General features: G+C 40.2%; 1 protein-coding gene across 1 annotated transcript; it reads right to left on the bottom strand.

The window, feature by feature from the left end:
* Window positions 1-2,229: 2,229 nt before the first annotated feature.
* On the bottom strand, window positions 2,230-24,187 carry LOC130860074 (hepatitis A virus cellular receptor 1-like). Its single transcript, XM_057747862.1, has 8 exons — window positions 24,121-24,187; window positions 21,569-21,901; window positions 18,450-18,617; window positions 15,387-15,485; window positions 12,021-12,076; window positions 8,488-8,599; window positions 7,267-7,303; window positions 2,230-4,692 (listed from the first exon to the last, which is right to left on the bottom strand). The coding sequence occupies exons 1-8, from the start codon at window positions 24,164-24,166 to the stop codon at window positions 4,590-4,592; spliced, it is 954 nt and encodes a 317-aa protein (XP_057603845.1). The 5' UTR covers window positions 24,167-24,187; the 3' UTR covers window positions 2,230-4,589.
* Between the last annotated feature and the right edge of the window lie 1,333 nt (window positions 24,188-25,520).

Raw genomic sequence — 25,520 nt, 5'->3', positions numbered from 1 at the left:
TTTTTATTTTTTTTTAAGAACTTTTATTGAGATACACTTAATAGACAATAAACTGCATATATTTAGAGTGTACAATTTGGTATCCCAATCTCCCAATTCATTCCCCCCCAACCCTCTCCGCTTTCCCCACTTGGTGTCCATATATTTGTTCTCTACATCTGTGTCTCTATTTCTGCCTTGCAAACCGGTTGATTTGTACCATTTTCTATAGTCTGCATATATGTGTTAATATACAATATTTGTTTTTCTCTTTCTGATGCACTTCACTCTGTATGACAGTCTCTAGGTCCATCCATGTCTCTACAAATGTCCCAGTTTCATTGCTTTTTATAGCTGAGTAATATTCCATTGTACATATATATACCAGATCTTTTTTTATCCATTCATCTGTTGATGGACATTTAGGTTGCTTCACATGGGCTTTCTCCAGTTGTGGCAAGGGGGGGCTACTCTTCATTGTGGTGCACGGGCTCCTTATTGTGGTGGCCTCTCTTATTCTGGAGCATGGGCTCTAGGCTCGTAGGCCTCAGTAGTTGCAGCACATGGGCTCAATAGTTGTGGCCAAGTGTTTAATTGCTCCTCAGCATGTGGGATCTTCCTGGGGCAGGGATGGAACCCATGTCTCCTGCATTGTCAGGTGGATTCTTAACCACTGCGCCACCAGGGAAGTCCCTAGGTTAACTTTAAGATTGTAGTCATCCTAAATAATATTCACTAAATCATGGTTTGATGCATCTTTTTCTAAAAATGCACATTAAAACACATAACTATTTTAAAAATCCATTGTGGACTACCTGAAGGCAGCCATTGCTCCACCCCACTAATTCAAAGCTGTAAGTTTAGAAAGAGTGGGTTCAGCTGCTTCCAGGCCCATGTGATTCAAACTTTGGAGCCAAACGTTGGCCCTGTTCTCCCAGGACCCCTCTTCCTAGGCATGGGTGCCGTTGCACAGCCCTGTGGAACACCCCTCCCTGCCAGGACACACTCCTTTCCTTCCCCCACATATCCTCTCCTGTCACCCCAACCAAACAGGCTTTTTATATCTGAACTTAGGACAGTATCATAAAGCATGTTAATAAATGTTAAAATATAATCTGCAGGTTTAACCCCTAATAGCAAAAGTGCTTTGTTTTCCAAGAATGGGATTCTTCTCACACAGATATGTTCACACAGCCCTATGCATCAGCACCTGAAACAGCACCCGTTTCCCCAGCTTCATTTCTTTTCAGTCTTCCTCACTCACGCTGCCTCAGTCACACTGGCTTTTGTGTCCTTGGAACACACCTCTTTCTCCCTCTTAATATACACGCTTCTTCCTACCTCAGGGCCTTTGCATTCACCGAATTTCTTGACGTGGCTGCCACCTACACATTCTTTTGGTTTCAACTCAAAGTGGCTACTTTCCCAGAGGCAGCTCCTGACCAACTCCGCAAAAGCTACACCAATTCCCCACACCCTCACATCTTCCAGGCATCCTCTCTCACAGCAGTTTCCAACCAAGGGTGACAGTGCCTCTCAGGAGACACTGGTAATGTCTGCAGGCATTTGCAGTTGTCACTCCCTGGGGCGGGGGAGTGGGGCACATGTGTCCTCTCGTGGGTAGAGCCCAGGGGTGCTGATGAACAATCCTATAGTGCACAGCACAGCCTCCTACCCCAAATTCCATGCTTGAGAAGCGCGGCTCTATCAGTGCACGTTTTTCCTGATCATTGTCAGCACCAGAACCGATGGTGTGGGGCTTTCTTCCCTACTGGACTGGAGCTCCTCGGGAACTGGAGTTCAGGGTTGTTCTCTGCTCTGCTCCTCGGGAACTGGAGTTCAGGGTTGTTCTCTGCTCCACCCCCAGCACCCAGAGGAGTACCAGGCACACTGCCTCTCAAATCTTGCCCCATTTGCCCTTGTCCTGAGAGCCCACAGCAAGTTGAAGATGCCTGGCCTCCACAAAATGATGAGAATAAGGAAACAAGTCAGTTTCCAAAATGAAAACAGAAATGTTTTATTAATGAGTGTACATACAAATCAAACTCGTGATGAGGAGTCCTCACACTCTCATGTACTCACAAAATTATCTTTACAGCCATCACTGAAACATTGGTTTCCCTACTTTTAAAGATGTGCAAAATTTCCTAAGTTCAAATATATGGTTTTAATTACACCAGTGTCCTAATGTCCCAAGACAGACTGTAGAAAATGGAACCTCGGTGATCTCAAAAGATAAAAATCAAAGGTAAATACATTCTATAAGATTGATACAGAAAAGAATTTAATGTTACCCAAACACCTCCCCTTCCTTCCCTCTAACCCATTCTCCCCCTCAGTTATTGACAAATTTTTCTACAGTATAAAATAATAGCCAAATTATCCAATATCAACTTTTCCAAAACAGAAACGTTATTTAGGAAAGTAATGAGGGACAATATAGCAAGAGACTTATGCATGCAAGACCACTGAAATTATTTACTGAGCACTGATGCTAGATCTCCTATCACTACAAACTACACATACACATACACACACAAAAACTTTGCATTTCTACAGTGCTTTTCACTTTTCAAAGACTTCTCACAAGTAACACGTCATTGGAATTACTACTATACACCAATGTATGTGAAAAACTTATTCTAATGGGGTCAAAAAAATTAGCACAACATTGTAAATCAACTCTACTTCATTAAAAATATATATTAAAAACATAGTCATAAAGTGATTTACCCTGAGGTCATCCAAAGTTACTGGTAAGAGTTAGGATTAAAACTGAGGTTCTGTCTCTAATTCTGTGTACCAATTTACTTCAAAGCCCCACATCTTGTTTTACAGAATGCTACTGGGTGAGTCAGCAGATATTGTATTCATGGGTTTCAAACAAATTTTGGACATGCTGGGTTACACAAAGTTAACCAGATTCCCAGAACTGTAATGTGCCATCACAGAACCCCAGGAAGGATACGGAGAAGAGAGCACACATCATAAAGACAGAGCCCCACAAGCCACAAAGCAGGTAACTAGCAGGAGCCTGCAGGCAAGGCAAGGGCTGGGGGTGAGGGATGTGGTGCCACTTAGTGGGGCCATGGCTGCATAGGGATGCAGTCCAGTGTTGTTAGGTCTTTCCTGAGAAGCTACAAATCTGGGATTTAATTTGAAATCTCTATGGTTATGCATGTTGTCTTGAATTAAAAAACACACACACACTGTAGTTGGGACATAATTTTTTAAACCACATCAGTCTGGTCCCAGGTGTGAAAACTAGTATACAATATTTAGCAATCTTCTTTGCCCATATACCCTTTACTCAGCAGTCCTATTAATTTCCCAGAACTCCACAGAACTGTCAAAAACATTGCCTTCAACAACAAACATCCAGCCCTATGGACCACTTTGCTGTGAGCAGCTCTGAACACCCCCCAGATAACTCAAGCATGAGTTACTTCACGGTTTACTCAAAGTGAAATTAATTTCCAGCCTTGTTAACTGTTCATGGAGAAATGCTTCTAGTGACTAAAAATATCCTTACCTTTAGCTTTTGTCTAACTCTTCTGGAAAAACCAAAAATTTAATTGAGTTGTGAAAAACATATAGCACAGAAATTGAGTGAATGTGAAAAAGACCCTTTATCCTCTCAAAACAATTTTAAAAAGCAAAGTGGTTCGAGGACAATTTAGCATTTCGGTTGAAACTGGTAATGCTCTCAAACACCACTATGATATTTGCAAACTAGCTTTTCTAAGGCAGAAAGCCTCTTTTGCTACTCCCTCCCTCTCTTTTTTTCCTTTTATTTACTTCCGCCCTGCCTCATTCTAAAACTTACAACGGAGAGCCTGCCAGTTGTCTACATAAGTGCCTAGAACTGTGGCACCGATATAGCAGAAACAGCATAAATCACATGGCAATTGATTTTCTCGCCTGGTGTCTCCACGGTCCACTCACTACCCTAGCTGCTTCTCACTGCTAAAATACCCATCCTGGCCCCAGTGAAAGCACTTCTATTTCCAGAGCCCTGAGAAACCAGATCTACCTCGAAGGGCAAAATCACACTCACTTCTACTTCCCTATTGGGTAAATAAAAACCTGTACACTCCCATGATTTGAAACCCTTGGGGGCCTTAGGAATATAACATTGGGGGCCTTAGGAATATAACATTGGGAGTCACTTGATTAAAAAAAAAAATCATGAAATGCTTCAAGTTAAGTCCTTTAAGCCCCAAATTGGATTTGCTGATTTTAAGTTGTATTCAGCTCTTTTTGACAGGTTTGATAACCAAGGTAGAAGTGTTTATTCTGTCTCCCCATTGGGAATTCTAAAGAGAATGTACAGTTCTAAGGAGTACATTTCATGTTTTGGAGAGAGCTCTGCAATGATCAGAAAGAGTGAGCCAGTTTTAGTATTAAAAAATTAGGACAATGTTACAGAGGTTGGCTGTACACAGATGAGCTAGACTCACTGTACCCAGTGTCACTGACTCATTGGAATGCCATGGGAAACTGAATGAAAAATTATCCTACTGCTTGAAAGGACTCTGACATGGTGGTATCTGGTCACTGTCTTCTACAGTCAAGGGCATAACACCTTAGAAGGCCACTGGATCCATGACTTAATGAAGGTCATCAATAATGTAGATATTGTCTTCTGCTCGGACAGGCTTCAGAGCTGCCTTTTTCAAAGCTCCAATGTGAGCGTCCCTCAAAGGAATCATGCTACAGAAAGAATAACATGAGTAAGAGAAAAGCAGACCACTTCTCAAGAATGAGAAGCACATTTGTTTATGTTCAGGAAAGACTGGGTATTTCATTTCCCAGAGCTCCATTCACACAGCCTATGTAATGAACAGAAGCTTTCAAAGTTGTGAATATGAAATTGCAGGACAGTCTGTTTAATAAGCAGGTAGAAAACCTCAGCAGTCATTTTAAAAACCTCAGACTGGTCTCCTTTAAGAGGTTTATGTAACAGAATACAAAATCTGGAAATCTAAGAAAACAAATATCAGACTTCAAATTGAATATCTAAACTGTACTAAACCAGGATGCATATTCTCAAAGACGCATATTCTTTGAGATGGCTAGGAAATGGTTTGGCTTGTGTTTTTCCAAATGTTTACTGTGACCCTTTCTAGAGGGTTATTAAATCTATTTAGTGCTCCATATCCTGTATTTAAGATAAATATATATAAGTATACAAAATATCAGAGCATACTGAATATAATAAAATGGTATTGTTTCAGCTAAGTGTGTAATACATCATGGAGTCAAAAATCTTACCATATCGTAATGGTCAAAATTAGAAAGCCATGCGTTAGATGACTTTTATAACACGTATGCTCACACATCAACTGTTCATTTGTAGAGTTTTGATATCACAGCATTTTTATAATTTGTATGTAGTCACTATTTTTTTTTTTTTTTTTTTTTTGGGCACACGGGCTTAGTTGCTCCGTGGCATGTGGGATCTTCCTGGAGCTGGGATCGAACCCATGACCTCTGCATTGGCAGGCGGATTCTTAACCACGTGACCTCTGCATTGGCAGGCGGATTCTTAACCACCGCACCACCTAGGAAGCCCAAATTTTACTTTTCCTCACATTTTTTGAGAGGATTTTTTTTTTTTGGCACATGGGCTTAGTTGCTCCGCGGCATGTGGGATCTTCCTGGAGCAGGGATCAAACCCGTGTTCTCTGCATTAGCAGGCGGATTCTTAACCACTACGCCACCTAGGAAGCCCTGTATGTAGTCACTATTTTTATTACTTAAGCCTGCCTAGAAATGATATGAAACGTACTGATCTTCACTCAGCTCGGATCTTTAAATGGATTAGTCACACACGTGTGGAAACAGTGTAGGTGTCAATAGCTCAGAATGAGTCAATGTGATATAGCTGCCCAAAAGATAATATCATGAGGATATGCTCGTTTTTGTTTTTGTTTTGTTTTGCTTTTCTGTATTATACAATATTTTCTATAATAAATATTTTCTTTTACAATTTGGTGGTAAAAAGTGAAAGTGTAACAAAAGTTAACAGTGAAAGGACAGAAATGAACTAAAAGGGTGCTATCTTCCATGCTTTTATGCCTATAGGGAGTATTTTTTTCCCTTCCATTCTTAGAAGCAGATCGTCAAAAACTTCTGTAAGTATGGGTTTTGGACTCTACGAGACCAAGATTGAGTCTTTTACCTGCTGTGTGATGTGACCTTGGATGCCACTTAACATCTTAAACCTGTTTTCCGATCTGTAAACTGAGAATAATAATAGTACCTGTCTCACAGGTTTACTGCTGTGAAGGGCATGACTGCAATATTAAAAGCCAACATTTATGGAACACTTGCAATGTGTAGGGCATTGTTCAAGAGGCATTCTGTGGACTGGCTCATGTGATTAACTCAGATATAGGAAACACTGTGTACAAACATCCAATGAAAGAGAACTAGCAATAATGGATGGCAGCTTAAGACAGATGGATTTGGAATCAAAGAAAAACCTTGCTTAAAGGCCAAGCTGGACCAAATGAAGCAGAGTATTTGGATTTGGAAGTAAGTAGTGGTTTCCTACCATTACAGGTGTTTGGGCAAATGACTACAGGGATGACTATAAAGAGGATGTAACTTTTCATTGGGCAGTGGAGTAGATTTCCAATAACAGTAAATTCAAATGCCTATGAGGCTGAACACAGTGCAGGCTGGCTATGGAACAATAGGGCATGATGGTGAAGAGCTGGAGGCACATGCCTTACCCTGGGCCTTTGTCCATCTTCAGCCTGGGGTTGTCTTCATCCTCATCTTTGCAGAGCTGCCTCTGCTCCTTTGGGGCTCACTCACATAGCCTATTGCCCTGCTCTATATTCCCCGTGGTATTTCTCTGGAAGTTCTAAAAGTACCCTGCTTATTCATTTATATGTCTTCTGTCTGTTTTTTTCATCTCTTTGGAATATAGTAGACATTCAATAAATAAAACACTGAATGAAATCAAATAACAAACCAAGCACCCATTCAAATGTCCCACCAAACAAAGTCTGCAACTTAGTTCTCTTGCTCTAGAGGTCACGTTTGAGATGCTGTTTCTGTAGCAGTTCTGGCACAATTCCACGGAAATACAGAGATGCTAAAAATATCACTGGAAGTTGGACAGCAATGGAGATGCTCTATATGCTGGATTTTTCAAGATCCAGAATATAAAATGGAGAGTTCAGAAGGAAAAGAGGAAAAGGACAGAAAAATTTTCCTTATTTTTACTAGTGTAAGAACATCAAAAGGCATTGACACAAACCCTTTCAAACTTACCGTAGTAGCTCCACCTTGTTACTCAGGCAAAAATATCCTAAATGGGGGAAGAAATGAAGTGAAAGTTAAAGATTTAAAACAAAGAGTTCATGAGATGTTTTTTCCAAACAAGCATATTATTTCTGTTATTATTTTAATATGAACAAAATTTTACAGACCACAAAGCCTGAAAAAAAATTAATTAAGAAGAAAGAATATTTTTAAAAAGAAGAGGAAAGGGACTTCTTTGGTGTTGCAGTGGTTAAGAATCTGCCTGCCAATGAAGGGGACATGAGTTCGATCCCCGTTCCAGGAAGAACCCAGGAGCAACAAAGATTCCGCAGAGCAATGAAGCCCATGAGCCACAACTACTGAGCCTGAGTGCCACAACTACTGAAGCTCCACAAGAGAAGCCACTACAATGAGAAGCCCACGAACCACAACAAAGAGTAGCCCCCGCTGGTTGCAACTAGAAAAAGCCCACAAAGCCCATGCACACCAACAAAGACCCAACATAGCCAATAAAAATAAATAAATAAGTTTATAAAAAAAAAATGAAGGGGGGGCCGGGAATCAATCTGGACCCTTTCCTGATAACTCCAATTAACTTTTTTTGAAACTGTAGGAGCCAAATAAGCCCCTTAGTGCAAAGTATCTCATGTTTATTAATAGTTTAGTGTTTTCACCCACATGCCCTAGCTTACTTTAATGCAATTATATTTCACTGTAAAAAAAAAAAAAAGGGAGATTGTATTTCTTCCATAGCTTACAGGCTTTATACACACACACACAACTGGGGAAGAAGCCCAGGAGGCCCTGGACAGCTGCCTTGTGAAACCCTTTGTTCTACTCCTAGCCCTGAAACCATGTATCCCTGCCAATGTCTCATTTGCTTCTTCTGTTAAGTGGGTGTTGTAAAACCCTCAACAATTACACCCCCTATAGGGGCAAAAATTGGTCCTTCAGGGAAGGGGAAAAGGAGGAGTGAGCAAATCCTGTGTATTACAATGGTTTGTTGCCTCCCAAATCCCAGCTCTACCCAACCAATGTTTATTTCTCCTATGGAGAATTTAAATATCATGTTTTCTTTAATGGGACAGTAATTTTAAGATAAATAAAAAATAAAAAAAGAACAATATAAGAATCAAGGAAGCTACTGAAATTAAAATCATGTGGTGTGTGGGGCTACAGGCAGTTTGGGCTCAAGAAAACTCCCGCAGGCACAATCCTGAGGCGACTTACTTTTGCTGAACATGAAAACCAGAAACGCGATCAACACCAGGGCAGTAACACTGATTCCAATGTAGACTCCCTTTCTGGTGCTCATCCATGGGTCTTGTGCCAGTGCCTCAGGCTAAGGAAACATCAGCAGATCGAAGAAAAAAAAATCTTGTTAGAATTATGAGTAGAAAACATTTCCAAAAATAACGTACCCAGACACATTTATCTCTGTTGGCTCTTGGCTAGTTCTGGATCATGAGGAGTAAGACCAAATGATCTGAAGTTATAACCATATGGTGAAATTCTAAGACAATTTAGAATTCAAACTGTATTTGGGGATGGTGAAGTGTTTCATATCTTTTTTGCTGTGGTATTTACAGAGGTGTATGCATTTGTCTAAACTCAAACTGTACACTTCAAATGAGTGTGCTTAATATATGTAAATTACACATATTTTAAAAAATTAATAACATTTCCATAAATAATCCTCTTATGATATTAAAAAAGAAAACAATTTTTTTTCCTTTATAAGTTGACATGGTGGTGTTATCTGATTTTATCTGAATGTGCTCAATTATTGAATTTGGCCTTTGATCATAAAACTTTTTTTTTAACGAGAATTCAAGTTTCTATTCATGTCTCCATAAATGGATTTGAAAGTGGCTGCTCATATACATGGCTCTGCTTAACAATTAAAATGCTGCGCGGGCTTCCTAGGTGGCGCAGAATCTGCCTGCCAATGCAGGGGACACGGGTTCTATCCCTGCTCCAGGAAGATCCCACATGCCGCGGAGCAACTAAGCCCGCGCGCCACAACTACTGAGCCTGCGCTTTAGAGCCTGTGAGCCACAACTATTGAGCCCATGTGCTGCAACTACTGAAGCCCACGTGCCTAGAGCCCGTGCTCCGCAACAAGAGAAGCCACGGCAATGAGGAGCCCGCGCACCGCAATGAAGAGCAGCCCCCACTCACCGCAACTAAAAAGAAAACCCATGCACAGCAAAAAAGACCCGACACAGCCAATAAAATTAATTAATTAATTAATTAATTTTTAAAAAATGCTGCGTGATTGGAAATACATACAGTTTTATTTAAGTCCCCTAGTGCGGTTCATAAGGGATCCTCACCTGGAATAAACCCGAAATACGCCAGGCATCATGCTCAGCCTCTATATATAGCTTAACTCTAATCTTAAAGAGGCCCCACCAGGTAGGTATTTTAACAGCAAGGAAATAGAAGATCAGAGAAAAAGATTAAGTCTCAAGTCTCTTCCTGATAAGAGTTTAATCTCTGGAGTCAGAATCCCAGCTCTTTTACTTAGTTGCTGTGTGACCCTACACAAGTCATTTACCCTCTCTGAACCTCTGTTTCTCTGTCTGTCAAATGCAGATTAAATAGGGTTCTTAGGAAAGGTACTTCAGGTACTTCCTGAAAAACACTGAGGAAAACAAAGGAGGGTGACAGTCTTTGAGCTGTCCTTGCTTAAAGGAGGAACGGCCAGTGTCTTGAGAAGGAAGAATTGTGTTATTACCTTACTTGCAGAGGGTAAGTGGTTAGATGGAGCATAGAGTTACAGAAAGTAGGCTTTGCTTCCTTTCTAAAAATACTATGTTACCTAAAAACTACAGGTTCATTTTAGAATGTGCAGCTAAGCATAAAAAAAGGAAAACAAAAATCAACCGTAATGCCAACATCCAGAATCAGCCACTATTACCATTTTTCATTACATACTCTTCTAGAATTTTATCCTTTTAGTGTTTTTCTTAACAGATACATTTACTATATTCAATATATACCACAGTATACACAATATTTTATATATATATATGTATATACATATATATATATATATATATATATATATATATATATATATACACACATTTTTTGGTCACACCGCCCAACATGTGGGATCTTAGTTCCCCAACCAGGGATCAAACCTGTGCCCCCTTCATTGGAATCGTGGAGTCCTAACCACTGGACAGGGAAGTCCTTGTACTATTTTAAAAGTTAGTTTTTTCACTTAACTATCAACAATATCTTCCCATGTCAGTAAATGCACTGCAGTGACAACCTTCTTAATGGCAGTAATTGAGCATGCTTAATGGACTAAGTAATTAATCCCATATTATTGAACATTTAGATGGTTAAAACATTTTCATGATTATAAATAGCAGCAATGAACATCTTCTTATATATCTTCACGTATTTGTTCACTTTCTCCTTAAGATAGAGCTCAGGAAGTGGATTTACTGGGTCAAAATATATGCTGCTTGGTTTCAGGATACCTGCGAGACACCTTGACATCTTCAGAGTCAAGACACAAAAAGTCCACATTCTCCTACTGCCTATTGTGAACTTGCTTCTATATTGTTTCTATCTGCTGCTAAACACACCTGTCCTGCAGGTGACTGAAGTCAAGAACAATCTCATTCAGAATGTTTTTTTTTAATAATCCAGCCTAAGTCTGACTGCACAGCAACATAATAGTCATTCACATAGTGGAAGTTCTGCTGTTTCACAGGCATATGCAAATTCAGCCCATACCCATCAGATCAATCCGTGCCCTTACCATGAGAGCTGATAAATCTTCAATATCATTCCTGTGTAGTGGTGTTCTCATTGTCACTAAGGTGTGCAACACAGGCCCCCTGACCTCACACTAAATAACCTCACTTTGCCTGCGTTTGAATTTCTCTTACCGTGGCCATGCTGCAATTTCTCACCACTTGCCATCAGCATTGCTCTCATACTTGAATCTCCTTATGTTTGTTGCTTCTAAGGATTATTTGCACATGATAAAAGGAAAGTTGTTTCACCCAGGGGGGCCAAAAGTAAAGGTCCTATTGATACACTCTTCTAACTTCCTCACGAGGATGAGGCTCTGATGCACATCATGAGACCAGAGCCCCTGAGATTTTTCTCAAGCTAACTGTGGAGGAAGTGTGAGCACATCCTGCAGAATCACAGCGTGTTCAAGACCCTAGGACCTTCATAAGTCATCATACGGGGAGGTTCATGTATAGAAAGACTCAGAAGCTGCTTCAAGATTTCTATATAGGAGGACAATTGGGTTGGAAAAGGATATTGGGGGCTGTGTTTAAGCAAGCACACTTTCATTTACGTAATATTTTTGGTTGGAACGATCCCCATTTTACTACATCAGTTCAAAGCATGTTATTTCTCTACCAATGACTGAAGTCTTCCTTGGTGTGTAATGTTACCTCACAATCCCTGAATTAATTCATTCTTTTTTTCTAATTTTCTGGCCAGGAGAAAGTCTGTAGTGTGTGTGTGTGTGAGTGTCTGTGTGTGTGTGTGTGGAGAGTAAAATATCACTTTTTAGGTATTTCTAACCAACTGGTTCATCTATATAAACTTTTTAAATTAATTAAATCATCCATATTTGAGTCAAATTCTTTTCTTCCTTTATTTTTAAATTAGAAAGAATCAATCTGTGGACTAGTCTTACAACAATAATCTCTAAATGTAACTTGCTTCCAGGGAAACATACAAGTGAATTTAGGTAATAAAGTAGGAAGGAATATGCTTACCATTTGATTGTTATGCCAAAGGGCATCTGGAGACTGTGTCACAGTGCCATTCCCATCTGCTCAACAAGAAGGAAAATTAATTAGAATTACAAAAAATATTGAATTTTCACTGCAGACACCAAATATATTCACGTTGCCTTCTGGTAATGAATGAAAAGTTAAATAATCATATGGCTAAATGCTGTAGGCACTGCAAGACTTACAGCAAGTTACTAACATCTACTAATTTAACCTGTAAGGTTGTGCTTCTTAAACCATCTTGTCATGGACCCTTCAAAAATGAACTCCTTTTTTCTCTCTATGGAAAAAAATGCGTGTTCACAGAAAGTTTACCTACAATTTTAGATGAATCATAGTGGCCCATTCTGAGAACTAGGTTAAAAATTACCATTCAAAGTGAGGTAATCTGTATTTTCATGACAGCTAAGAAACTGCCTATGAATGTTCAGAGGCCATTGCACATCCAAAGAGCAGAACCACCCTATTCAAAATGGACGTTACATTGGTTTTACACTCAAAATATGCATGAAATGCACTAAGATATCTCAAACAGGTGGCATCCAACTCATATTATATGCCAGCGTACCTAGACATTGATACAAAAGTGCTTTAAAAAATATGTTATACCAGCCCCAAGGCCAATGTATCTTATACTACCTAAAACCCCAAAATAAAACAATATTATGCCTTAAAGTTTTGAATGTCCAAATTTTAATAGTGTTTTGAAATATCTCTTTTGTCATAAGGAACATATACTGTTGACCTTCCTAAGCATCAAATATAGGATTCTCTTTGCAATGAGGACTTTACATCCTATACCAATTTTTTAAGTCCCATTTTATAGATGAAAAAACAGGCCTGAAATGGTTAAATTTTCCAACTCTAGTAAACAACAAGAGCCTCAGGTCATAACCACCACACACATTGCATTCCCATCCAATGAAAATACTACAGGTTTTGGAAATTCCCTAACTAGTGACAAAGTTATAGAACTGTCCTTGTCCAGTGGCAATGAAACTGGACTAACCATATCCCCGCAAATTTTTAAACTTTGTATTATGGTGTCTACATTTTATTCATTCTGACACTACTTCTTAGAGAGCCAGAGACAATACCTACATTCTAGGCTCTGTTTATGACTTGTGTTATAACCCTAAGTAAGTCCTTCAGGTATAGAATAGGTGGTATTGTAAAAACAGCATGGAAAAAAAAAAACCAGCATAGATTGAGTCAGATAAAACTTCAGTTCAGTGCTGACAATGTCCTTTAGCAATGTGACCTTGATCAAGGTCCTTTGCATACATTTTTATGTATGTATTTATATGTGTATATTTATATTTCTAACTGGGGTAACCTTGAACTGCAAGCTCTTGATAGCACCTGCCTGTCTCATAAAGTTGTCACATATCATGACGCATGCAAGGCACTTAAAACCATAGTAGACAAATGTCAGCTCTTACTGTTATTTTATAATGAAAAGAGCAATAGGGGGAGGGACATCTTGCAATGCACATTCCAAACATCACATCCTTCCTTCTCACAAACATGCAGTGAGAAACGCAACACCTTGCCCGTGGGCACACAGCTAGTAACTGGCAGTTGAATTGGAAGTTGTCTGTCTCCAAAGCAGAACTAAAGTTGCCCCAGTCTGGCGATGGCAATAAATAACGTCTGCCCTCAAAGATTTAAATGAGATAATATACGACCGTTTGCTGGCACATCCCTCTGTGAAAAGGTGGGTGGTGGGCCATATGACAACCAAACTTCCTCCAGACAAACCTTCATTGCTTTGTGAGGCTTTAGCCCACTGAAGTCTGACTCAGGCACAGTAAGGATTTGACTGGAGAGCCTCAGAGACACTGCCAAGACAGCAGCAGGCAGGGAAGTCCTGGGGACACAGCGGCTCCAATGTCTGTTCCACTCTGGAAAGCTCTACCTGGACCAGGTTTTAGGGACATATTTTAGAGAATGATTCCCCACTCCTACTTTCTTCCTTCTCTTAGCCTAAAAGTGTGGGATACAGCTGCTCCTACACTGTTACCTTGTATTTTTATCTACTTTCACTTTGTTTTTGTGCCCAGAAACAGTTCACACTAAGCATTCCATTTTCAAAACCAAAAATCAGCATCAGCTAATCCCAATAGAATTGGTCCCTCTCTGAGTCTCACTGCAGGTCCATTGTAAATTAACCAGCTTCCAGGAATGACTGGCAAAACGTAGGCCTTACTGGGGGTTCGCTACAGATTGGCAGCTCCTGAGCACAATGAGTCATACACTCAAGGAGTCTTGCAAAGCTCGACCTTGCTTGGAAGCATCACAGGCACAAGGACACACAAGCCAGCCCTGCATTACACAGGGGTTCCGCATGTGGCACTCCCCAGATTTACCACCCTGGGGAACAGAGTTAGCTGGGAAAGGTGACAGGATGCAGCAGCACCTTTCTCCGTCACAAGAAAGACAGGTCAATCTGACGTCTCAAAAGAATATGGACCTGCCCAAATTGGGGAGAGTGGGGAAGACTTTGGTGAGGGGGTGGAGGGCTGAGGACAATAGCAGAATCTCAGTGGGGCATGCCTCTTTGGTGCTGGTGTCAGTGCCCTCAACCCATCTCAAAGTGTCCATGTGACATGAAAGCTTGACAGGGCAGCAGGGGAGCCTCCTGGCTCTGTATAGGCTCTGGGGCTTAGAGGAAGCATAAGCACAGGTGACCAGTTTGGTCTGGACCAGCTTAGTTTGGATTTCATTGTTTTAAGGCTCTGGCCCAAGGGAGTAAGCCTGGTAATAAGTTTAAAGTCAAGGCTGCTTCCTTTAATTTAGAAAAATACTGATATGCATGTGGACATTCCCAAATCACACAAGCTACCTATGCCGCTCAGGTGTACGTATTGTATTTCTGGACATTCTAAGTAATAGTCAGAGTTGCCCCTCTATCAATCACTTAACTTTCACCTGTGTCCCAAGATCTTTATCTCATGTGATCCTTGCAAGAATTCTACAAGATCAGTAACATTCCACCCATTTTACAAAAGATAAAAACAGATTCAAAGGGGGTAAGACATTTGTTCAAGTCACATAGCCTATTGGAGTAGCCCTTGTTGGCACTCGTCAGATCTGTCTTATTCCAGAATGTGTGCTCTTAACAATGTGCCCATGTTTATCAAAATTGGAAAGCTCCGGGCTTCCTAGGTGGCGCAGTGGTTAAGAATCCGCCTGCCAATGCAGAGGTCACGGGTTCGATCCCAGCTCTAGGAAGATCCCATATGCCGCGGAGCAACTAAGCCTGTGTGCCAAAAAAAATAAAAATAAAAAAAAAATAAAAAAAAAATTGGAAAGCTCCCAAGTGTTCAAGAAACAAACTGAAGTTACCTGTTGAGCAAGAGTGCGTTGGTGAGCCAGTCATATTTCTTTCACGTGGGGTGGTAGGCTGAGTTTCTGCTGTCTGGGTTGGAGAAGATAAAGAAGCTACTGGAATGACAAGAATGGAAGAATGGTGTTCAATTTCTGGAGGAAAATTTCTATCCCAAGAAAAATAAAAAACAACACTAAAATCAGGAATTACCCTTCAACTCTTTCTTAGAGAAATATTCAAGGGTGACCTTGAGGCATCACACTGCCATATAGGTATTTCATTGTCATGAATAAATCTGATCTAGATAATGACCTGGAGAGCTTATCAATAGACAGAATTATTTCACTTTTTATACTCCTAGGATCCCCCTAAAGCCTACAACAGTGCATCTTATGTAGGACGCCCAATGAAACTTTCATTCATAACAATGACATTTCACTTTTGTGGAGCACAACCATGGAGCTGGCACTAATCCACCCTCCTCCCTTCACAAGAACCCCAACCTGGATTTCCTGACCTTATTCAAGTTCCTAATGATCCACCCACACAGCTTTCCAGGGAGATGCACACATTGACCAGCACAGAAAACACACTGAGAGTATTTAATTCCTTGAGGTCCCTTCAAGGTGACAGTACTGTCCAATGTCTGAGTCTTGGTAACGAGCCTCAAAGCAATGTTCCTGGTACCCTGGCTCCTTCTGCAGTTGTGTTCAGATCACTCCTTTTGTAAGACTGATTTCCTGTGTTATCCGACTCATCTTCCATTTCTCACCAAAAAGCTTCACTAAGAATTCTCAGAGTTATGTTTCCTTTTCCTTTCTTGAAACCTCTCCTTTATTTTCTATCAGACATCTCACTTTACCTGCAGAGTTGACCACTTGCCTCTTAATAAAATCCTTATAATCCCTTCCTGTTAGGGCACCACAGAATTTTAGAGCAAGTTAGTGGTGCTGGCTGGACAAGAATTCCCAGACCTGGCTTTCCTTATTGCCTCTCACTGGTCTTTCTCTTTCCACTCCCCCACTATGGTCTTCACATTTCAACATCACCTTTTCTCTTGTTCTGAGCTGTCTTTTGTTTTTTGTGAGATTTTTTGTTCATTGTTGCTGGTGGTCGGTTTGTTGTTGTTGTTTTTGCTTTCCTCTAATGCTCAAATCTGTAACAGGATATGGCTCTCTTTAGGAACTAAGAATAGGACAATACGTGAAAGTCAGATGATCAAAGACTTCATTCACCTTAAATCTGTGCAAAAGACCTTTTGAGCTTAACTTCTTTCCCTCGTTTGGGTCTTTGTGGGCATCTTCCTTACCTGCCCTGATCCTACAACTTTACATCAAATCAGTACATGAATATTTTAGGCAACTAGCATAGACGGGGCACAGAGCACAGAGAGGGGATGGATGTAAAGATAAATGCCCCTGTACTGGATCTGCTCTAGTGGCCATCTCTTTTCTATACTGTAAAGTTCAACTCTAAACTCAAACTCTTTAGGAAACTATCAGGATACGTATGAAACTCAACTAATACCATCCCCCGGTAAGGCACATGGACACATACACCAACACTTTCCTCTGATCCTCTGCTTTAAACAAAGGCTATAACTTACACATGTTCACCAAACCAGGAGCACTAATCCACCCACCTCTGCAGGCACAAACTTTTTTTTTTTTTTCCACAAACTATTAAGACGCTAAATCAATATTGAGAAAGTCAATAGATGCTCTAATGTGTTCACTGCCTGGAACAAAATTATTTTTCTTACAAACTTTTTTGGCTCTAAAATCCCAGTTTTAACCTAAAGACCTCTCTTCCAAACTCAAAGTCCAATCTTTCAGATCCCTCCTACTTGAATATATACTCATACATGGTTCAACAGCAGTGAAGGGAAACCACTAGGTTCCATCAGACTATTTGGCTAAGAGGTTGTGGCATTTCTGTTACTCCTCAGGATCCAGGGCCACTTCAAGGTGCCAAAAGGTTGTGGAGGCTTTGAGAATCTCCACTAAAAAGTTATCTTTTTAGGCCTAAAAATAGAAGGTTTGAACCTAAAGACGTCCTCAGAATGCAAGCTATCTCCCCAACTATAAATCAAATTATTTTCCATTTGTATTAAACCTAAACTTTTATCTAACAGAAATTTGAAGTATGAATCATGTAGCCTGAATTGAAAAAACAAATGTGTGTATTCTGAGTCCCATAAGTCCTTAAATCCAATGTTTACTTTGTCATCAGTATAAATAGCATTTCTGTGATACATAAATAAAATAAAGGATGCTACAAGCAAAACTGTGTAAGTCACTGACACCCTGAAAAGAGAAGGTAATTGTATGAAGTCTTTTCCAGTGAAGATGTCAGATCAGGACAAATTCATCCAAACATAAACTCGATGTTCATAACAGAAGGGAGCAAAGGCCGAAGATTCTAATTAATGGGGACAATCTAGACCCAACCACTCTCTAGTCATATGACAGTCAACACTGAACTTCCACTCTGTGCCTCGGTCCTCATGAATATAAAATAGGACTAAATCACACCAACAATGTATAGGGTTGTCATAAGAATTAAATGCCCTAATACTTGTAAAGCAGTTAACGTGGTTTCTGACACAGGAAACAGAGTAAACACTAACTTCACAGAAATCTTATCCTCAAGTGTTGGCTTAGACTTCAGAATGGATTAAATGATCTCTATTCAGAGCTCCTTGTCAGGACAGGATCTCATTTACCTACCCTGTTCTGGCATTCCCTATTATTCCCTCACAAGTCTGTGTTCAACTGGACCAAATATACACCATCCTCCTTACATGTCCAAGATCACTGGTCTGGTTTATTTTGTTGTTGTTGTTAGCAAATTCTTTCAAGAACCTGATAAAAAGCTACAGGTCCCCTTCACTCTGAAAATGCTTATACATATAGAAGATGAATATAACATGGGACACAGGGTCACAGATTCTGTGAAGCCAGTTTGGAAGCCTGTTAAAAATCCTTACCCTAGATTATACTTCTGCCTTAATACAAAGCCCTGGATGGTCTGTATCCTCTCCTTTAAAGCCTTCTGGGCTCAGAAGCACATCTTTTTACCTGGCTGGAGGTTCTTTGTAGGTGTTGACATTGGAAGAGCAGAGGTAGAGGCCCTAGTTTTCACTGGAGCAGTGGTGACCACCATTGTTGTTGGAGTTATTGTTGTTGTTGGAGTCGTGGTGGTCATTGTTGTTGTAGTAGTGGTGGTGGTGCTGGTTGTAGGTGGAGCTAGAAATCAACAGGAAAGCAGGGATTCATCACGCAGAAAGAAACCAGAGCCGTGTGCTGGGCCTGTGCACCAGCACAAGCAATGAGCCTGTCCCCAGGCAGAACTGAGCACTTATCTCCCATGAACTCAGAGTTCTCATCATTGGTCACCTAGAATCTGGGACTGAGGAGGGAGTGGAGACATGTTCACAACAAGGAAACAGCTGCACTGAAAGGACTGTATTTGGGGAGGTTTGCAGATAACAAAATGACACCTGGGATTTGTATCGAAGCACTTTGAAAAGACTAGTCATGCATATCAGATTTATGTCTCTTCATAGACATCTGGGAGGTAGGGAAAAATGTCTAGACCCTGAAGCTGTCTTTGTCCTCCCGGTGGTGTATGACTAGGTCCTAAATAGTGGTTCCCAAGAACCAGAATATTTACCAGACAAGTATCATTCAGTTCAGTCAGTCCTGGGGACACCCTCCCAACAGACCTGCTTCCTACATGCAGGTTAATTCACACCAGTAACATACCTGATAACACAGATGCCTTATGCATCTGTGGTTAGAAGGTGGACTAGACCTTTTAAGGTTCCTTTCCACCTAAACAATAATAACAACAGGTACTAACTTTGAATCTTGCCAGAGTCAGAAGTGGAATAGGACTCCAAACCACTTACTGAAGTCCTCAGAGCTACCCAGAGAAAGAATTGAAACTACGATGAACCCAAAACACAGTGACTGGCACAAAAATAGAAACTGTAGGATTGAATCAAGAATGTGTACTTTTTTCTCACCAGGCATCTTCTTTGCCCACAAGAAGTATTCTTAAATTTCAGCTCTACTAACTACACATTAGAACCTCAAATCTGTTGAATAGGGGACAATTAGTGTGAAAATTCTTTTGAGGGATTCAAGTCAATTTAATTTAAAAAGCTAATTTTTGCCTAAAAGGAGAAAAACTTTTTCTCAACAAATATTTGTGAGTGCCTGTTACAAGGCATTAGTAAATGTTTTAGGCTTTGGGGGCCCTGTGATCTCACTAGTAATTACTCAACTCTGTCAGTGTGAAAACAGCCATAGACAGTATATAAATGAATCAGTGTGGCTGTGTTCCAATAAATCTTTATTCATCAACACATTGGTGAGCCTGTTTTATAATCTGGTCTGGTCCTGGGGCTACAGTTTGCTGACCCTGGTCTAACAGTGTCCTCTGAGGTTTTTAAGGAGTGCCATCCAGTCCCTCCCTTCAGTTTGAAATCAAATCTAGAGGAAAAAGGAAGCAAGCAAAAAGTCTGACCAAAGGACTATGACAAGGAGGAAATCTAACCATCTTGTTTAACTAAGGAGTCTTCCTCAGTGGTAAATATTTCCTGAGGAAGAAGCTAGGAAACTAAGGGTAGAAGGAGCTGCTGAGGAAGAACCATAACAGAAGGTTGAAAAGTTAAGTTCATTCTGTGAAAAGTGCAAGAAAACTTAAGCAAAGAATTGGATTGGGGGCAGAGAGTCACTTTGGCTCAGTTATAGACCTGTTTCCTACTGGGTAGAATAGCGGCTTTGTAAATATTCATCTATTGAAGAATTTCTAAGCACTATAAAAGTCCCCTACTAATTTCTTTCTATAGCACTTAAGAAAATATTCAGCCAGACCAACCATATAATTTCACAACTGCAAAAATAATCTCTTCTCCACACTATGCCTCCTCACATGTCTATAGTGTCAGCCTTTTTTAGCTTCCTTAAATTATCTCCTAGATATAGCTTCCTCAGAGTCAGCTATTTTCAGCATCAGAATTGACCTTATTTTACTTGCCTTCATAAAGGACACAAGCCAAGTACAAAAGTTGAGAGATTGCAATATCAAGTTCATTTAAATTAAAAAAGAGACATAGCTTATGAAGGCCATGGGTATTGCGTTCCCTTGTCAATAGAAGACTCTAGTGGGAGAAGATTCATTAGCAAAGAGCAGCAGAAACCAGGAAATCCTAAAGAACCTACTCCTTTAATCAAATGGTAAGAAAAATGAGGATGTCTACAAGATGGAAAAGTGTAAACTTCCCAGATTTTTGGATTTCATGAAATTCTTAAAAGCCACAAGTGAACAATTATTGAGATGCAAATATTTTCATACTGTAATAAGGCCATTTTAATTTTTCAGCAGGCAATTTAGTGATATGGTATGAAATATGTTTCAAAAAATCCAAGACAGGGCAAAGGGTGGGGGTGAAACTATATAGGCTTATACAACGTATATGCAACAAGACTGAGCTGACAATTGTTAAAGCCAAATGATACTTCTACTTGGCAGGACATTATATTACCTATTTTATATGTATGAAATTCCCTATAAATTTTAAAATGTTAAGAAAGGACACTTTATACACAGCTAAGTAAAACAAAATGCAGACATATAGGACAATGGTTAGTCTTCGTATAAATCCCTTTGCACTTTCTTTTCTCCCTGAACCAGCACAAATAAAATAATGTGTACTGCTCAGAGAGGTGGTTGATCATTTTGATCATTCCATTTCTTAGACAGTATTTCACATGAATTTTAACAAAAGGATATATCTACAAAATATGTTATTTCACTACCTCTACTATTCTTCTAAGACATAGTCTCAGAGAAAAGGGCAGTTCTTCAAGTGGAATAAATTCAGCTCCATAAAAATGTTCACTATATTTCACTGTGGAACAGTAAATGAACCAACTAACTTTTGAAGCACTGCTTTAGGAGATAGTTTGATGACTGGGAAGATCCTCTAGCCTATAGTCTTGAATCAAGGTTTGTCTTAACATTTCATTCTACACAAATAAAAGTTATTCTATGCTAACGGTTATGAGAAAATAAGATTATAGGAACCTCCTCTTTCCCTATTAAAGGAAGAGAAAGTTAATATCAAACAGAAAACTCATCTCTAGGGGCCCACAGGAAGTGATCAAAGGAAGTAGGAAGACAAGCTCACCTGGCTTTATACTCAACTCTAGGATGATTTTTATATCATTAAACCACCCTTGCTTCTCAATGCGGCAACAATACAAGCCACTGTCAGAGAGGGCTGCATTCTCTATGGTCAAAGACACATCCCTTCCACCGATATTTCCATTTAGCTTATAACGTTTGTCCTTCCGAAAGGTGACACTGTGTCCACTAGTCCAGATAATTTCACTTCCGCAGCGAGACAAAGGACATGCCCCTCGGCCCCAGCATGTGCTCACGACTTCTCCACCATAGGTGCAGGGTAGCCTGACAGGCTGACCCACCACCCCAGTCACTCGTGGGTAAGACATTACACCATCTGTAAATAAAGAGAAACCAGAGCATGAGGTCTCAATATTTTAACTTTAATTTTACTTTTTTTTCTTCATACTGCTTATGTGTTTTATAATAATCTGACTATATCTTGAGTTTCTAAAGTTCAGTATAAGCAGTTTTCTATGTTAACATATTCTTTAGGGACTTCCCTGGTGGCACAGTGGTTAAGAATCTGCCTACCTATGCAGGGGACAAGAGTTCGATTCCTGGTCTGAGAAGATCCTACATGCTGCGGAGCAACAAAGCCCATGCAACACAACTAGTGAGGCTGTACTCTAGGGCCTGTGAGCCACAACTACTGAGCCCGCATGCCACAACTACTGAAGCCCACAAGCCTAGAGCCCATGCTCCGCAACAAGAGAAGCCATCGCAATGAGAAGCCCGCAAAGTGCAACGAACAGTAGCCCTTGCTCCCCACAACTAGAGAAAGCCCACGCACAGCAACGAAGATCCAATGCAGCCAATAAATAAGTAAATAAATAAATTTATATATAAAAAAACAAAAACATATTCTTTAGCAGCATTGCTATTTACTAGATATATTTGTAGATAAAACATTATATAAATGTTTTTCTGTATTCAGGATTACCTCCTAATAGGATAGATTTCCAAGAGAGAAAGTATCAGGATAAAGGGCAGAAATATGTTCAGTTTCTTGGTGAATATGACCCAATTTCTTTCTTTCAAAAGGTTTGAAACAAATGACACTCTAGTAACGCATGTGTGTGTGTGTATATTTCATCCTGTGTTTGACAGGTATCTCCTTATTAAATAGGTAATACATACACTCGGCTTTTCCCCTCCCATAGATTCAATCACTGTCTCAGTTGAAATCTGTTTAAAAAACTCTGTTGCATTTAAAGTTTTGATTTTCAATTCTTATTGCAATTTTTTAAATGGCTATTGCAAATAAAGTCACCTCACAACCCCTTTCTTATTAAAAAAAAAAAAAAAGCAACGCTGATGTTTTACTTAATCATCATTGGCTAGAAGGCAGAAGCCTAGTAAACTTTAGAAATCAGTTCTTAGAAAAATGCATTTATAATACTTTCAGGAGGAACTGAGGCTTATTATGGGCTTTAGGATCAATCCAGAAATTCAAGCAGGGATCCCTTCTCATGAGTTGATGACAGCCCTGCAATGGAGCAAGGTCCACTTACCCAGGTGAAACCAAAACATGGGAGAATATTCAATCAAATACTAAATTTTGCCTCATAAAAACAAAAAAGCAGGAAAACTCTCTTCTGTTGCTGTGACTTAAAATACCCTGCGTTGCCAAATGCAGTCTGGGTGGTCCTTAAAAGAAATCTGAGATTCGGCAACTAATTATAGTTAGGACTGGGCTATGAGTTTGAGAAATGATCTGGGAATAAAACATTCATTGTTACATAAAATGTCTAATTTTTTCACTGGAATTCTGATAATATTTAATTTTGCTTAATATCATTTTTGGGTTACAAAGGCAATCCATACTAATTATAAAACTTTAAGTTATAGAAGTATAATTTTAAAATGTACTTTTCCTTGTATTTCCACTTCTAGAGATTGTTTTTAAAATTTAGGATATGTCTATTCCTAAAAATTTCCCCTATCTCACAGAATGTTCTGAATTGAGTTTTTTTTTTTTCCAAATTTTTTTGGCCACACCGCACTGCAGGTGGGGGCCTTGGTTCCCTGACCAGGAAGTGAACCCATACCCCCTGCATTGGAAGGGTAGAGTCTTAACCACCAGACTGCCAGAGAAGTTAAAATATTTTACTTTTAAAAGAAATAGTTGCACGTGGTTAAAAAAAATCAAAAGGCACAAAATAGTACAATAAAGGGCTCATCTCCTTCCCACCCTATCTCCACTTCCTCCCTGCCCGTCAGGGCCATGATAACACTGCTACTGCTTCCCACATACACTTGACTGCTTCATGCAGACACGACCGCTCACCCACCCCTACTCCTGGTTTCAACACAAATGGCAGCATGCGCCACACTGCACAGCATCGGACCTTGTTCACCTGCCCACAGAGTTTCTAATTCTTAGCATTTAAGCGATTTCTCTGGCTTAAGGTTTCAGCCTGGTTCTTTGCTCACTACTTGACTCCATTACCTTCCAGCAAAGCCCAAGCACATCTACCCTCCCCCACCACACCCGCACATCCCTACACTCCCCATCCTCAGGGCTTCCAAAGCACAGCCCACCTATTCACTTACTTGTTGGAAGGAATATGAGGCCCAGGATGGCTACCCAAGGATGCATGATGGTATCTGCCTGAAGGAAAGACAAAGCACACTGGTTGGTGTTCCCCCAGCCAGATGGTATCAGAACAGGTCTTAATTCTCAGATTGCAACTTCTCCTTTCTCCTTGACGCGTCAAATCACATTAAGACTGTGCACTGGTAACAAGACCAGGCAAAGGCTTCAGGTCTCTGTCTACTCCAGGTGACTGAAGGCTCTGTCCCTTCCAACAGATAGGCAAAGCTGTCCTCTGAAGCAGTCACCTCTTCCCCAGCTCCTTTCCTGCACTTAGAATCCAAACTGACTCCAGGTACTGACAGAGGAGATAAGATAGTAAACAGGAAGGAAACCAGAGGCCGGCTTAGCAGGGGACACCAGAGCGAAGACCAGACTTCTGATGGCAAAGGTGCACTTATCCCTGGCCTCAAAGATGAATCAACTTGCCTTCTGGCGAGAGCAGGGTACTTCCTGCTCTGTGGTCACAACGGCTAGTCCCAGTCTCAGTCAAATTGTCAAGCGGTCCACTGAGATAGGTCCACTGAGACAAAAACGCACAACATGAGAGTTGTGAGTTTCAGTTTTCTTTGGGGACTTACTGAAGACTATTTTGGGGCCAGTACACTGTCTCTCAGATAGCTCTGAGGAACCGCTCCCAAGAGACAGAGGTAGAGAGACAAGCATATATATGATTCTGGAGGAGTGCAATCAAGTACATCTCAGTAGAAGGTCGCCTCTAGTCACAAGGAAGAGATATCTCAGTTAATGACTTTAGTGTTTTTCTAAGTATGGGAAGATGAAAGAAATTTGGATTCATAAAATTTTCTCCTGAAAATATCTAATTATCTGAAGGCCTGTTCAACAAGTTTTCCCAGAGCACAGAGTGCTTCGTTCCTGATCACTGCCCTGAACTTTCAGGGTGTGTTGAACATCCTGTGTTCATCCAACACTACAGTGTCTAGTGACTTAATTCTTGTAGAACCAGATGGAGAGTGACACTCTTTAGCTGGCAGTGCCCCTTCATGGTCACAAATTCAATCATTATTTGGGAGGCAGTTCATGACCCTTTTAACCCACAGTGCTAAGAATACTCTTTCCTTAGTCAGGCCAGGATTCTGTTGATCCTCAATGTGCTATTATTGGACTAGGCACTGCTAATAGTAGCGTAAAGTCTCTGGACCACCTGTCTTACTATCTGTTATGGTCCTGGCAAAGATTCCCTCTTGTTGTTTCTTCCCATATGTAGAATTACACTATTACAATCTTGAGTCCATAAAGAACATACATATAAATACATATATGTGTATATATATATGTATGTATATATGTCAATCATTTCAAGTTGCCTAGTCATCATTTTTATCAGAGGTTCAGTCAC

This window comes from Hippopotamus amphibius, chromosome 1 (genome assembly GCF_030028045.1).
Source record: "Hippopotamus amphibius kiboko isolate mHipAmp2 chromosome 1, mHipAmp2.hap2, whole genome shotgun sequence".
Lineage (NCBI taxonomy): Eukaryota > Metazoa > Chordata > Mammalia > Artiodactyla > Hippopotamidae > Hippopotamus > Hippopotamus amphibius.
This window is presented reverse-complemented; position numbering and strand designations above follow the sequence as displayed.